Source organism: Acartia tonsa, chromosome 9 (genome assembly GCF_053477335.1).
Source record: "Acartia tonsa isolate MP-2025a chromosome 9, ASM5347733v1, whole genome shotgun sequence".
Taxonomy (NCBI): domain Eukaryota; kingdom Metazoa; phylum Arthropoda; class Copepoda; order Calanoida; family Acartiidae; genus Acartia; species Acartia tonsa.
Genome location: NC_137268.1, coordinates 18,116,481 through 18,133,440, shown reverse-complemented (window position 1 = coordinate 18,133,440; position 16,960 = coordinate 18,116,481). Strand labels below are relative to the sequence as shown.

General features: G+C 34.7%; 1 protein-coding gene across 4 annotated transcripts in view; it reads left to right on the top strand.

Annotated features, from left to right (window-relative positions):
- LOC145328366 (uncharacterized) overlaps nucleotides 1–16,960 on the top strand; it is a 151,958-nt gene that overhangs the window by 6,003 nt on the left and 128,995 nt on the right. For 3 of the 4 annotated variants that reach the window (XM_080171995.1, XM_080171997.1, XM_080171993.1), the window contains exons 5-12: nucleotides 115–229; nucleotides 953–1,009; nucleotides 3,026–3,110; nucleotides 3,419–3,478; nucleotides 4,162–4,225; nucleotides 4,532–4,614; nucleotides 5,005–5,166; nucleotides 5,885–5,942. In XM_080171995.1, the coding sequence (XP_080028121.1) occupies nucleotides 115–229; nucleotides 953–1,009; nucleotides 3,026–3,110; nucleotides 3,419–3,478; nucleotides 4,162–4,225; nucleotides 4,532–4,614; nucleotides 5,005–5,166; nucleotides 5,885–5,942 (684 nt within the window). The remainder of the gene's footprint in view (nucleotides 1–114; nucleotides 230–952; nucleotides 1,010–3,025; nucleotides 3,111–3,418; nucleotides 3,479–4,161; nucleotides 4,226–4,531; nucleotides 4,615–5,004; nucleotides 5,167–5,884; nucleotides 5,943–16,960) is intronic. The other variant, XM_080171994.1, reaches the window with a different exon arrangement.

Here is a 16,960-nt window from a genome sequence, read left to right as displayed (position 1 = left end):
AGAGGGGAAATTTTAGGGATTACATTGTACAATATACATTAATATATCCCCCATTTTCTCCCCCCTGATTTCATGGTGTCCCATATGATATTAATTGATAAATAATTTGTTTAGGAAAGAGACGGAGCATATCGTCACTTGACTTTGTCCGCCTCTCCTCAAGCCTCCATAGATACCTCATCTCATCATAGAACTAATTCGGACACTGTCCCTGTTTTGGCTAAAACAGGTAGGAATAGATATTTATCCTATTTTATCCAGCTTTCCGCGGATATTAAAATGAAAAGTAATAAAATTAAAACCAGTTATGTTACCCCGAGAGGCCGACGGCCTAAGCCAACAACACTGCTATTAATTTTATAAGTTTTGTTTAAATATTTGTAGAAAGTTGTCTGTCATATGATGTTATACATGATTTTTCAGTGTGGCAGAAAACCGGCTCTAAACCAGCGGATATAACCGGTTTCGAAGCCATAATAGAAATTATTTTATAAAATTATTATTGATTGACTTACGGATATTAAGACCATAATATTATATAATATAATATGATGATCAGCCAGCGCCACTTGGACGCCTAATTGGTTCATGTTTTAGCGAGATATAAAGATCTATACGGATGGACGGACTGACCTCGCTTTTCTTTTTTCTAGCTTTTTTTTATTTGTTAGGGATATTTTGGCTTCGTTCTAGCCCCTAGGAACTTCGCCGTAAAAATGAGTGCAGAGCCAAATCGGTTCTATAGTTAGGGAGCTTCATCCGGACGGACAGGCACGTTCGACCGACGGACGAGCGGACACATTGTTTTTTTTAAAGACGATATTTTGATACTTAGATAGTAGGGTTAGTAGGCTAATACACTGACGGATGAATGGACGGACAAACATTTACAGTTGATGAGAATACCCGCACCCGTTTCTAATTATGACATGTCAAAAGTTGCCAAATTTAGTTGTAACTGTAAAGCGTACAGTATCTGACGGAAAATGTCGACCTAGGAGGAAAAAAGGTTTCTAATACAATAATAAAGTATAAATATAAACATGTAGATTATAAACAATTGCTGTGTATACTGTTTTCTGTCTCTTGTCGAGTTGTATATTAGATAGGAATAAGGATTACCTACACAGTAAAGAATATTGATAGAAGACAATGAAAGAAAAGGGGGGGGGGGGTTAATGCAACTATCTCGTAATCAGTGAGCAAAACGGCTGAGCCGCCAGCCGTTGGCCGTAACTTTTCCAACTTTTTGTTCGATTTAGGGATAATAGACCTACCAAGGATTACTCATGTAAGATTTCAGATGGAAATTCGCATTCTAAGTGCCATTTGCTCAATAATTACGAGATGGTTGCATTAAACCCCCACCCCACCCCCTTTGGTTCCCTTTCATTCTTGATTCTTTATATTTGAGAATATACTGATTTTTTCTTGCGGGTTTTATTAGATTATGAGCTGATATTTTCTTTTGCAATCCTTATTCCTATCCCTTATTTTACATAATGATATATTTAGATAATGTATTTATATAACTATAGAGACTTGGACAATTAAGACAGTCCTTAATCTCTTTTTTTTCAGGAAATAAAATAAATTGATGGAAAAAGAACATATAACACTTATTACTATAAACCATTGAATAGAAATCTTAAGACAAATTAAACATTAGCTTTCAATCATTTAAAAGTATTAATTAAGTGTATTTACAGAATAAACTTTTATAATTTTAAGTTTGAAATAACAATATTTTTGTTAAACATAGTTTTTTAAGCATATAAATTTACTGCTAATTTTATTTTAAACACAACACACATACCTACATAAAGTAGAATTAGAAATAGAAATGTAAACAGTAACAGTAACAAGCCGTTTTCACTCCACAGGGGGAGCTTAGGCCACTGACAATTTGTCAGTGTTTCTGCTATCAGAGATAAAATATTTTACTGACTATTAAGAATCTTCTCTTTAACTCATAATCTCTATCTATCCTCTTATAACGCCGTGAAAGAGATGGGAGGGGGGAGGGAGTTTTTGTGGGAGAAATTGAATTTTCATGGCTATGTGAGATAGGATTTAAAGATTTCTTGTGAAGATTAGTTTTTCTGTTCTTCCAGGACGCTGTAGAAGTAAGAGACTTAATATAGTTCATGCGTTTGATTGTCTATGGATGTTTTCATCCTTGTTTTTTTTTGGTTTGCTAACATATTCTCATAAGTATATAACTGTAGATGAATTAGTAGATTTAGTATCTAAAGCAGTGAAGGATTAAAAGCCATTAATCTAAATCTCCAAATTATTTTGCATTTGTCAGCCTTAATTACTATTAATTGCAAAGCTAATGTCTTAGATTAATTTTAGTATTTTTTTTAAAGATTGGAAGTAAATGAAAGTTATTATAGAAATTGATTTATTATTATTTGGATCTGGCCAAAATTACGACCCCTCTAATCCACCCCACTTACCCCATCCCCTACTTTCCTACTGGATGATTGAACTAACCAATAAGTAATGTCCATGTTAGCAACCTAAATTGACTAAATTGTCATAATATCAATGTATGTTTTATATCCATTATTATAAGTCCCTCAGATTTTAGCTTTGGTGTCCATTCATTTCTGCACAAGTCATATGATTGAATTATTACAAGTGCATAATATAATAGCACAAACTGCTCTCTCAACTGTGCTTAACTTTCATCATTAATAAACTTCCCTTCAAAATTTTTTGCTAGTGTGATTTTTTGTGAATATGTACCACCACGCAGATGTGATGATATACGGAATTTAATGCACATGTTAAGCTATACCTTATATTATTTTATTTCAACGCAAAAGAATGTCATAATCAAGAATGATAGGTCAAAAGCATTAATTTAATTTTTGTACCAAACAAAAAAATGTTTTTGTTTTGTGAAAGGACATGATTATTTTTCTTCTCTTTGCCTCCAATGAAACATATAAAGCTTATATTATAAAGTAATTTCAGTATTATTTTCTGTTATTATTAACCCCTTAAACTACTGCAGGTGCCAGTTCAACCTTGTCCCGCAGTCACAGTATAGCTGCTTCTGGTGATAAAACATTGGTCCTCTCTACCTCTTCTTCAAATAGGTAACAAGTTTTACACCCTAGAGGGGGTTGGGGCTGGTTGTTAGTGGGTGGGTGTTAGAATTAGACATTTTTGAAAGTTACATATAACTTAACAGGAACAAATCTTACTTTATTTACCAAAAAAATAGCACTAACTCTTGTAACTCTTTATTTCTAAGTGTCACTGTTATAAATATAACACCTTCCTTTTTTTAATCTCTTACCAAATAACCCCCACGACAGAAGCAGTTTGAGTTGTTTATTAGAATAATCTAAACTTAATCTTAAAACGTTTTTTTAGTTCATTGTTTATAATTGAATTTTTTAAGGTCTGGAGATATAGATAAAAGTCCAGAGAAGTTAATACAACAGCTACAAATGGCCAGAAAGTAAGTTTTTCATTTTACTATGATAACTTCGTCAATTACCTGATACGAGCGAGGTTGCTGTCTATGACCCAATTTCCTTATGCATCTAAAGCCTAACTTTAGAGAATTTGGGCTACAAACAATAACATGACATTTTAAAGTCAGGTCAAACTACCCAGAATAACCAAAGGGAGCCAATCACCACTTTCTGCCTAACTAAAGCAGAAGCAAAGATTTTTACGTCGTTAGTTATGAGGTTTGAACTTATCACCTTCCTGCAGGGGTGTATATTCTGCACAAGATTTTTTTTTTTCCCCGGCTAAAAATTTTTTAATTTTTTTTCCCCCCCTAGTTTTTTCTCACCAAGAAGGGGGGAAAATGGAAAAGTAGTTTAACAACTCTATATTTTATTTATTTTATCCCTCCTACCACACATTTTTTTAGTTTTTTTCACCAAGGAGGGGGAGGAAATGGAAAAAATGTTTTCAGTTTTCTTAATTTTTACATTTTTTTCCCCTCCAACCACTTATTTTTTATTTTTTTTCCCCCCCCTGAGCCGGGGATCCCATGTAGAATATACACCCCTGCCTTCCTGACGACGAGCGGATGCGCTACATGTATGGCTACGTTTGCTGGTAGAGAAAATGAAAAACATTATTAACTAATATTTTTTCACCTTTCATATATTTTTAAAACTACTTTAGGCAACAGAATGATAGCCTTAAGAAAGTGGACCAAGCCTTAAAAGATGTAGAATATTACAGAAAGGTAAGTTAACTATTTTCTATTATAATATTTTCTTATTCGTTGGACTAACAACTCTAGATACTGAATTTTGAAGGGGTGATTCATTAATTTGAGTGTCCAAACGTTTCAACCACTAATTATAATCTACAGAAGGGCTAATTTTGTTTATATTTATCATTGTGGATGTACATCAATTTATCGGATATAGCTTATCCCTCTGGATCCCTGGTTTTATCGGCTATTATTATATGGTAAAGTGAAGTTTTTTCATAAGATAATTCATTACTATAATAATAACAACAAGATCACGAAGTTGTAATATTTTAGGAAGCTGAAACCTTAAGAACACGTTACAATGAAGGAGTTCTAGAAAATCAAAGATTGGACCAAGAAGTCAAAAGCCTTAGAAGGTAATATTTGATATAATTTTTTTAATTTTAATACTTAAAAGTAGAAATTAGGTATAGCCAACAAGCAAATTAAACCTAAAATGATATTTGGGGAGAGACAAAAAAATCGTCAATTCTATTAAGTGCAGCCCCCAAACGACAGCTGAAATTTATGTATAGGTTTCGTGATTTTCCCCCGAATTGATTTCGTTGTTGGTATAAGCTGATAAATGAAAAGTTTTAGGAGAAAATCAGATTTTCTGAAATATGTCTTTTTACATCTTACCCAAAGTTTGACATTAAAAAACCCTCAAAAAAATACCATAAGAAATAGGTTTTCAGTAATTTTTCAATTGTAGATGGAAGATTTATTTTATTTTATTCTAGTATCTAAATTTTTTTCTATTTTAGATATCTTGAAGAGGATAGAAAAGAGATGTCAGAGCTGCGACGGGAACAACAAGAACTACTATCACGTGACTCAGGACCAGGGGAAAGCTTGTCTATAATGTACAGTACTCTACTGCGCAAGTATGAGTCTGTTAAAGAGGAATATGCTATGGTTAACAGAAGGTAAAATTTCACAAATAAGTTTTTGTTCATCTTTCTAATAAGGATTTTTACTAGGTAGCGAAGTTAATTTATAACTACTCCTATCTGTATAACGATGCTAAACAATGCACAGATAAATAGGCAAAGAAATTATTGAAATATTATACAATGCGTGATAAAATAAAATCTTTCTTTCATTGTCTTAATTAACTTTAATTTTTTTTCTTTCTCTTAATACTATCTAGTTCGTAGATATTTAAATGCTTGTCTTATTTCGAATTCTTTCTTTTCTCATAAAACTATTTTTTTGTATTTAATTAAAAGAGAAGTATTGCAATGAAAATATTATTACTTGGATCTTTCGCCAGATTTTCTTGTTCTCTAAAAAGTGAAACACGCAGCGGGCTAAAATATCGATTTCCCCCTTCCACCCCCTTAACCCCATCACCTCCACTTACTGGATGAACGAACTGACCAATTGATAAGTTCCATGTTACCTAAAAATTGTAAAAATCTACCAAACACTTTTTGTAAAATCCACGAAATTCTACTAAACCATTTAAGTATTAACAGTTGAGGCTATTTTTCTTGAGTAAATGTCCTGTGGCTATTATGTTCTAAGGCTATTTGTCCGAGGCTATTTTGTCCAAGATCCTATTACATCCATAAGCATTGCCTAAAACAAAGTTGTTATAAGTATCAAAGTAAAATGTTGAAACTAAATATTTGAAATATTAAGGTATGATGAATTAATGGGATCCCACTCAGCTGCCCTTGGAAAACTGGAACATTGCCAGGTAGGATTCTTCATTAACTTTGGGTGCTATTTATTAAATTTGGGTACCATTAATTTGTATTGAGTTATGAATTATGATATTTATAAAAAATTACTCTCTTTTTTTCTTGTTTAATTTTAAATAAGGTTCTTTTTTCTACCGAAGCTACTATATTATTCTCCTTGTCTGTCTATGATACTCTATTATTCGCCTTGTCTGTCCATCCAACCGTCCGCCAGTCAGTCAGTTTGTAACACTTTTGAGAAATTTAATTCTTTTATTTTTATTCTATTAAAGATTGTAAGCTATGATGTGTTGTATTTTTTTTTGATGTTTCGTACTTTGACATGCAAAATTACAAAATGTAAATAAATTAGATATATATACTGACAATATTAGGGGACAAAGTAATATTTTCTTCGTGTTCCATATCCCCTTCATCAAATTTTTGCTTTGGATGTAATATTATCACTTTACATAATGGAAAAGTTACGATGACCATAAATTAGTATATGACTTAATGTTAGTTTGACTTTGGCAGAACATTTGATTTAGTATGCTAACCAGGTTGATTTAAAACAAGGATAAATTTATCCATTAACAGTGCAGTTATTAAAAAAGAATATTTTGTAAAACTAAAATATAATCAACTCGGTATTTTAATCCTGTATTACTTAATCAAGCAACTAGTTTCATATAATATAAGTATTAAGGGTTTTTTTGTCTGGAGCTAAATATCTCAAAAAAGGGGGGGGTTTTTAATGCAACCATCTCGTAATCAATGTATAAATGGCACTTAGAATTCGAATTTCGATCTCAAATTTTGCATGAGTAATCCTTGGTAGGTCTATTTTCCCTAAATCGAACAAAAAGTTGGAAAAGTAACGGCTGGCAGCTGGCGGCTCAGCCGTTTAGCCGTTTTTTGCTTATTTTCAGGGCAAATTCATCATTAATTACGTAGGAATCAACTTTTAAAAACAGATTTTTGGTTTAATTCATGTTAAATGATAGCAATAACCATTTTTAAAATTTCTAGTACCAGCTGCTAAACGGCTAGAACCGGCTGAAAACGGCTGGGAGCCGCCAAGAGTATGAAGAGTTTATAGGGCATGTGACATGTCTAGGGGTAGGTTTTTATGGTTGCTGAGCTCAAAAATGCTAACAAAAATAGTGACAGCCCATCCATATGGCAGCTGGGTAACAGCTGCAGCTCAGCTGGTAGCGGCCAAGAGTAGAATGAGTAGATAGGGCTTGTAACGTGTCTAATGGTAGGTTTTTATGGGTGCTGAGCTCAAAAACACTACCAAAAATAGTGGCAGCTCAATCATATGGCAGCTGGGTAACGGCCGCTGCTGAGCTGGGAGCTGCCAAGAGTTGAATGTGTAGATAGGGCTTGTGACGTGTCTAGGGGTAGGTTTTTAGGGGTGCTAAGCTCAAAAATACTACCAAAAATAGTGGCCGACCATCCATATGGCAGCTGGGTAACAGCTGCAGCTCACCTTGGAGCGGCCAAGAGTAGAATGAGTACATAGGGCTTGTGACATGTCTAGGGGTAGGTTTTTAGGGGTGCTAAACTCAAAAATGCTACCAAAAGTAGTGGCAGCCCATCCATATGGCAGCTGTGTAACAGCTGCAGCTCAGCTGGGAGCGGACAAGATTAGAATGAGTAGATAGGGCTTGTGACGTGTCAAGGGGTAGGTTTTTATGGGTGCTGAGCTCAATACTACTACCAAAAATAGTGGCCACCCATCCATATGGCAGCTGGGTAATGGCCGCAGCTCACCTTGGAGCGGCCAAGAGTAGAATAAGTTGATAAGGCTTGTGACGTGTCAAGGGGTAGGTTTGTATGGTTGCTTAGCTCAAAAATACTACCAAAAATAGTGGCCGCCCATCCATATGGCAGCTGGGTAACAGCTGCAGCTCAGCTGGGAGCGGCCAAAAGTAGATGAGTAGATAGGGCTTCTGATGTGTCTAGGGGTAGGTTTTAATGGACGCTGAGCACATAAATTAGTGCCGTTCCTTCTATATGGCAGCTGGGTAATGGCCACAGCTCATCTGTTTTTTGAGGCTTAAAAAATTTATTATTTCAGTGGAATTAAACTTCTCCCTATTAACATTTTAGGGTAGTGCGGGGTAATTCCGGTCAATTTTTTGCTTCAACTTAAAAAAAACATACTTCCCAAAAACTTTTCCCGGTTTTTAAGAGTGCAAATGAACGATATGGCAATAACGAAGAAGCCTGTCTTGGTCCCATTAAGATCTCGCAACTAGAAGTCGGTCAAAAATCGGTTTAAAGGGCGGCGGTTGGCCTATACCGGAATAACCCCACCGGTGGGGCTATTTCGGTCAGTTGACTTTGGGGGGGTAGAACACCCCCTTAAAATATTTTTTTTTAACATTTTAAACTATGAGTAGAAAGCTGAGGTCATTAGCTTTCTAACAGTACTAGTCGCATGCAGATCAGACAATTTTTTGACCACATTTTCCCCATTATAAAAAAGTCGGTAAAATCGCAAAAAAAACATCAATTTTTTTCATGCAAACTTTTAAAAAAAAATCATACTTTTTATTTTATGATTAGGTTTTTTTAAGCTTTATACATAAATTAGAGGCAATTTCTGATTCGCATGTCTTGGAATTTCTTGAAAAAAGTGATTTTTTCTCAAAAAATTTTTAATTTTAAAAATCCTGCCAGTTTTGACAGCAGTTTTTGATACATTTTATCTTGTCTCAAATTGGCTAGGATTGACCTACAAGGGTGGTTAAGGTGTCTAAAGATGCAAAATTACATGCCTGACAATTAACTTGAAATGATATGGGGTCTAACTCTAATATTTCAACACATTTTATGCAACAGGAATTTTGAAAATGCAAAATCTTGAATATGTACTCTAAATCTTGGAGATAGAACCCATATCCTGGGGAGTTTTTGTTAGGACATGCAAAGGTCTTTCTATAGACAACTTAAACACCTTTCTAGCTTAATCCTAGCCGATTTGACATAAAAAATCCAAACCGCGCAAAAATCTCGAACACCTTCTTATACGAAAAAGATGCAAGGGTTTCATATGGAATTTTAAATCTTCTAGCAGTCTTTCTAATAGACATACCCCTTCTTACATGAGCCAATGCAGCTGATACATCTTCAGGAAAATATTTAAGGCGTTCCTTTGGGTGATATACTCTTCCTATTACTATAAAAATGTGTCTGAAAAAATTTTAATGTCTTTACAAATTGAAAAGCTTAGGCAACAAAACATGACATAATACAAGCAGTAAAATGACTAGTAATTTACATCACACAACAGGCAAGGCAATGATTAAAGCTTAGGTCATGCATTTAGGTTGTTTATGCTTCCAGATCACCTAAATAAAACATTAAGGTATTATACAGTTATAAATACAGTAATAAAAAAAAGTTAAAAAAGTGACCGGAATAGACCATTTTTTTTAGACGAAAAAAAATTATGAAAAAATCAAGTTAGAACAACGCCTCCAATTGCAAACGATAAATGAATGTCATATCTTTCATTTTACAAAAACACGGGGGTCGATAGGACTTACCATTTTTTTCACAATTTTAGATTGAACATGGCCTATTTTGAAAAAATTTTTTTGCAAATTTTTTGCAACTTTTTGAGGGCAAAAAAATCATAGGAGTGATCTGACAAAAATTTGCTAAAGTAAGAAATGAAAGTATAGGCAATAAACTGCAACTTTGCTTTTCTGAAGATCTCTCGCAAACGTTTAGAACACCGTTAAAAAACGGTTTTAAAAAAGTTGGTCGTTTGACCGGAATTGACCCGATGACTGCATTAACCCCGCACTACCCTACCTTTTTTCATGGATATATTACTAATAACTCTTTTTAATTACTAGATTTCACTGTTTCAAGAGCTGAAAACTACCAAAAAACGGCTGAGAAAAGCTAACAATAGCCAAAAGTACATAGCATGTGACGTGTCTAGGGGTAGGTTTTTATGGGTGTTGAGCTCTAAAATACTACCAATAAAAGTTCGGGCCTGTCCATATGGCAGCTGGGTAACAGCTACAGCTGAGCAGCAGCCCTTACCATGCTGCCATTTGGATGGGCTTTTTTATTTTTGGGAGTATTAATGAGCTTGGCACCTATAAAAACTTACACCTCTTTGACACATCACAAGCTATGTCTTTACTTGTTTACTTTTATCTGTTGGTAACTGTTCTCAGCCAATTTCAGCCGTTTTACAACTAAATCAATATTGATAAGGTGTTGTTATTAATAATATAAAATGACAATAGTGTATTTATACTGAAATATTCAATATTTGGTTATCCTTCAATAGTCCCAATAGTCAATGAGTCTTAAATAACGGCTTACTGCTAAGCTTAGCTGTTACCCAGCTGCAATATGGATGGGCGGCCACTTTTTTTAGTAGTATTTTTGAGCTCAGCACCCATGAAAACCTACCCCTAAACACGTCACAAGCCCTATGAACTCATTCTACTCTTGGCCGCTCCCAGCTGAGCTGTAGCTTTTACCCAGCTGCCATGTGAATGGGCCGCCACTATTTTTGATAGCATTTTTGAGCTCAGCACCCATAAAAACCTACCCCTAGACATGTCACAAGCCCTATCTACCCATTCTACTCTTGGCCGCTACCAGCTGAGCTGCAGCTGTTACCCAGCTGCCATATTGATAGGCGGCCACTATTTTTGGTAGTATTTTTGAGCTCAGCACCCAATAAAACCTATCCCTAGACACCTCACAGGCGCTATGTACTCATTCTACTCTTGGCCGCTCCCAGCTGAGCTGTAGCTTTTACCCAGCTGCCATGTGGATGGGCCGCCACTATTTTTGATAGTATTTATGAGCTCAGCACCCCTAAAAACCTACCCCTAGACACGTCAAAAGCCCTATCTACTCATTCTACTCTTGGCTGCTCCCAGCTGAGCAGCGGCCGTTACCCAGCTGCCATATGGATGAGCTGCCACTATTTTTGATAGCATTTTTGAGCTCAGCACCCATAAAAACCTACCCCTAGACATGTCACAAGCCCTATCTACCCATTCTACTCTTGGCCGCTACCAGCTGAGCTGCAGCTGTTACCCAGCTGCCATATTGATGGGCTGCCACTATTTTTGGTAGCATTTTTGAGCTCAGCAACCATAAAAACCTACCCCTAGACATGTCACAAGCCCTATCTACACATTCAACTTTTGGCAGCTCCCAGCTCAGCAGCGGCCGTTACCCAGCTGCCATATGATTTAGCTGCCACTATTTTTGGTAGTATTTTTGAGCTCAGCAACCATAAAAACCTACCCCTAGACATGTCATATGCCCTATCAACTATTCATACTCTTGGCAGCTCCCAGCCGTTTTCAGCCGGTTCTAGCCGTTTAGCAGCTGGTACAAGAAATTTTAAAAATGGTTATTGCTATCATTTAACATGAATTAAACCAAAAATATGTTTTAAAAAATTGATTCCTACGTAATTAATGATGAATTTGCCCTGAAATTAGGCAAAAAACGGCTAAACGGCTGAGCCGCCAGCTGCCAGCCGTTACTTTTCCAACTTTTTGTTCGATTTAGGGAAAATAGACCTACCAAGGATTACTCATGCAAAATTTGAGGTCGAAATTCGAATTCTAAGTGCCATTTATACATTGATTACGAGATGGTTGCATTAAAAACCCCCCCCTTTATTTAAGAATTAGTTAGGTAAATTTTTTAATGAAGCTTTATTTATATCTTGAATGGTTTTAGGCTATCTTCCTGACCTCCTCTTTTCCTCTAGAGGCTAGGGGCGACGCAATTAGTAAATTACGATTAAGGAGTAGCTGCGCTAATATTAAAAGTTGAAAATCCCCAAAAGTTGAATGTTTGAAATTCTATTGAATGCTGTCGTTGAGTTGATAAAGTTGAACAAGGAATAATTTTATACAATTCTCGCTAAAATTTCAAATAACCACTCTCCATAAAATAAATGATCCATAGAGGATAGCTCTTACATTAATTTAGGCATGGTAGTATTATCCTATCAAACTTGGCACCGGTGTCCTGGAAAGTAAACAGGTTTTTTTGACATACGTCTCACAAGACCTATATAGTCATGACCAGGAGACAATGACGGTTCAGTTCATGACTTTCGTTAAATCACAGCTGATCATTTTTGTGGCTTTTTTTGAAAATTACTTTTATACCCAAATTTTCATAGTTTTCCTTCAAAAATCACAATTTTCTCACATTTGCAGCTTAGTTAACTTAAATTTACACAAGAAAAGTATAATAAATACAGCTGAACTAAGGACTGTGTTATCATTAATAACAAAATCTTTAAGAATCTTGAATAATCTAAGATTTGTAGTCTAGAAATGAAATAAGAGTTATTTGAAGTAAATATTTGAATTGATGTCTAAACAACTCTTGTAATTAATATTTAAAAAAATATTTCATGTCCCTGTTGCATGCCTCATGACATTATATTTTTAAAACAAGTTTCTTTGAAATATTAACAAGTTATCATGCTCAATATTGGTTCCTGGCTGATTTGATGTCTCAACATCAAAACAATATCTGCTTGGAGTATAACATATATATCCACAACCACAGTTGCCATGTTTAAAGTCCTATATTACCATATTTACCAGGCTACAATTAAATATACAACCAGTCCTTGGTTCAAAAGAGCTTAGTAGAAGGTTAATATTTTTAACAAGTGGGATTATCACTTGTAAGTGTTTGACATGAACTTGGAATCCGTGTAAAGACCAGTCTATAGCTGGTCTTGATTGAGTCTCTGCCTTTTGTACACACTGCTTGTCTTTACTACTGATTAAATGTCATAGTGAGAACCATGGAAGGTTTTACATAGGTGAACCTACAGAATGATTATAGATACTAGTGATGGGAATCCAAATCCGGAATCCGAATCCGGAATCCGCCCAATTTTCGGCCAATTTTGGAATCCGAATCCGGATCCCCGGAATCCGTTTTTTATAGCGGATTCCGGATTCTAAATTGGTAGGCTAAAATTACCGTCTTTTTTCTTACAACTTTCTCTGTTTGAAGGCAAAGATCAAAAAAAAAAATTTCTACATAACAAATTTTAATAATTACTAATGTGATGTAAATGTTTTAGTTATGCTGGAAGTCAACACTTTAAACAAATCAAGGCTTCAACCAAGTAACATAGTGATAAATTAACGAAAAAAGCTATCCCTCTGTGACGGACGGCCTTTTAAAATACTGCTAGAATCCGGAATCCGAATCCGGAATCCGCCAAAAATAAGAATCCGGAATCCGCAAGAATCCGTCACTTTTTTTGACGGATTCCTTCAGAATCCGGAATCCGAATCCGGCCCAAAAATTCGACGGATTCCCATCCCTAAATTAGATACATATTGGATTCTAAGCTGGATGAATAATTTGCAAGATAGTGTATTCAAGATAGTGTAAGAGCAGCTAACTGACAGGAAAACACTTGGCTCATAGCTTGAAGAAAATAATAGTAGCTTATTACTAGAGTGAATGTGAATGCTGGTTACATGATCATAACTGGATTTTATTCAAGTGTGATTTCCAATGGCGACTTTAAAATCCAATTTGAAAATAAACACAGGCAAGTTCTTTGTCCTAAGCAGATCAATACTACCCTTTCTAAAAGCTATCAGTAGTAAAGGGACCTAGGAAGGCGTTGAACAGGAAGACCAACATGTAGGATTAGCAAAGCAAAAATAAAGGGCAGTTTGTCTATCAAGTGGTGTTAAATTTGGAATCATAGACCCACCTGACTTTCAATCAGCAGAGTAGGCGGAAACCATGGTGAATTTCTGAGTAATAGAGAATGAGAGGATATGAGCTCTTAGCTGAAGTAACTAAGGCAAGGGAGTCTTAATGACCATGTAGCTAGATGCATGGCTAGATGTCTTGGCTTTCATTCATGGAAAGATCTCTCATGACAGTAGTTGGTTCATAGGAAACCAAAGGAAGTAAAAAGAAAGAATACTTGAAAGTTTATTCTAAATCTTGAGGTTATCCCTTTATATGGCAAAAGTCAAGCCACAAGTTCAATAGCAAACAAGTGCCATAAAGAAAGAGTCAAAAGTGTGTGGAATTTTGATTAACAAACAAGGTCAGAATTCTAAACTGACTTCCATCAAGATTTATAGGCTGGGTGAAACATGTCAGCCGGCTAGAATAGAGGTCTGGCTATACCAGGGTGGAGAGAGGTACCCTGTTTAGTGGAAAGTATTATGAGGCATACTTGTTAAAGTTGAAGGACAGGGACGGTAACTTTAACATCTTTAAACAAGAAGTTTAACATGTGGATTGATAGGAGATAATGTTTTAGTGAAATTTGAGGGCAATAACTTTATGTTGTGGAGTCAAAGGCAAAGTCAGATAGATTGAATCATGTTAAAGCCAGGTGAAAGCCTATGGAGGCTAGAAGCAGTTCTGACGTGCAAATTTATTGTTGAACATTAATTCAAAATAATTAACTCTTACTCAATTTCTAGACTACAAATCTTATTTCATTGATTCTGAAAGATCTTGTTATAGGTGATAGCACAATCTTCAGTACAGCTGTTACTTATTATACTTTTCTTGCGTAAATTTAGGCTAACTAAGCAGCAAATGTGAGAAAATTGAGATTTTTTTGGGAAAAACTATGAAAATTTGGATAAAAAAGTAATTTTCAAAAAAATCTACAAAAATGATCAGCTGTGATTTAACGAAAGTCATGTACTGAACCGTCATTGTCTCCCGGTCATGACTACATAGGTCTTGTGAGACGTATGTCAAAAAAAACCTGTTTTCTATCCAGGACACCGGTGTTGGGATGATTCCTGTACAATTTAGAAAGCGTAGCCATTTTATATTCAGAAAAACTACATGAGAGTTTTGTCATTTAACAAAATATAAATATTATGCCGCCTGTATTTCAGTAGTTTTAAGATAATTTTATTATGTAGTTGAAGCTTCTAAAAATGTTAGATATTAGATGCGTTGTTTTTTATCAAAGTTCATTAGTCAGACTTTCTGGTTATTAAGCTACACTTTTATAGATGTTGTAATCCTTGTTGTACAAATTACCCATGTTGGAAATTGCTTAATTCTGAATTGAATATTCTCTTCTCACCTTGAAATCCTTGCTAAGTATGAAACAGGGGATAGAAAGATGGATATTTACAGTTAGAGCCACTAAAGCATATTTTCATCATGTACCATTCTTTTTCTATATTTCTGGGTATATAAAAATGTCTCCGCCTACTCCATGACTACTTAGGTCCAAAAACTAGGAAACAATGGCTACACAACACACACACTCACTAAAACCATTCTTTTCAATGTAAAACCCTCGTTTTGTAAAACTATTGTAAGTAGATATAATTTAACTCATTGAATCTTCCATGCTTCAAAAATTAAACACCTTGTTTCTTAGTAAAGGCTGCCAAAAAAGAAATATAAGTTTTGATACTTTTGATTTTTAAAGTATTTTTGACATAGCACATAAGCAATATTGCATCTTGAATTTAGCTGTATGTAATATGTATATAGATAGGTAGACATTAGGGCAAAATTTCCTTTACATTACACCTAGGAATTGGAACAAAGAATAGTTAATTTAGTAATTTCTACCAATAGACCTTTAAAATAAATAAACTACTGATATGAGCATACACTTTAGTAATAATGCATTAGATTGTAGGCCTAAAGAGATTAGAAAAAAAAACTAAATTTTTATTCTTAAAACAAAGCAAGAGATCTGTGTATGTGTGTCTGTCTGTCTGAACCGATTTGTTCTCCTTTACAATGTAGCTACTCATAGGTCCTATTTTGGGGGATAGTACCACCACCCTTCCAAAAGAAATCGCCCCTAGAAAAGAAATACCAAAATAGTTCTGCTAGAGATCGCTACTGATTTACTTACTGGGCTTGGCCGCTAAGTAAGAAAATAGAGATGGGTTAAAGGATTACCAAACTTCTTTCACTCGAAACTTTTTTTAAAATTTAATTTTCATTAGATGACATATATTATTATTTTTCCATTTTTGTCAAAGTCTTTAATAAATATACCTAGGTACAAATTGTTTTGCTAATAATTTTCATTTATTAAACTACATGATTCACCATTAAAACAGTGATACATCCCATTTTTCGTACATTTTTACCCCAATAAAAACATAAATAATAACACCTAAGTAAGTTTTTTTTCTGGAAAAAAAGTAAAAGTAATTTGGCATATAATATAAAACTAAGTGTTTGTTTCCCCCTTGGTGCCAAGATATGTGGCAGTAATGAGACAAAAAATAAATCATATACTTTAGAGCGAGTCAAAATTCGTATTATTATACTTAAATGTGCAGTAGATACAAATATGAATGGTTTCACTCTTATGATATGGCATCTGGATCAGAAACCTATAAATAAAACATATTTGATGCTTTAAAGTTAGGGTGGGTCAGGTTAGGTTAAGTAATGGTTAATAGATCCCAGCAGAAATATGTTTAATAGATGACGGGGGTCCAGTAGTCAATAAATAAAATAGTTTAGAGTTAAAGCACCTTAATATGACCTTATGAATTAATGTTATATGAAATGTTAGATTTGTAAATGTTTGTAGGAGACTTATTGAAATTGAATTCTCAGCTGAACAAAATTTATTTTATAAATTTTTGCTAAGTGACTACAAGTTGTGAATTTTTTTAACTACTATAAAATAACTTTTGAAACACTAGCGGCAGTGCCCCTAGCATCTAGGGGCTTATATTCGGAGGGCACAAAAATAGCTTAAAACCATACCCAGACTTATTTGAAAAAAAATTAAATAGCCTAAAACCCTCTCAGAGCCTATAAGAGGCTTCACTGTAAAGAAGAACCATGTGGGTTTAGCAGTTAGCGAGATCCTTCGCTACAGACAAAAAAAGCTTATTACTTTATATTAAAGGATATTAATTTTTAGTTACTTGATCTAATCAATTTGATGTATTTTATACAATAATAAAGGGAGGGGGCGGAAGTGACACTTTTTGAAACCAAAACTGAAAGTCAAAGG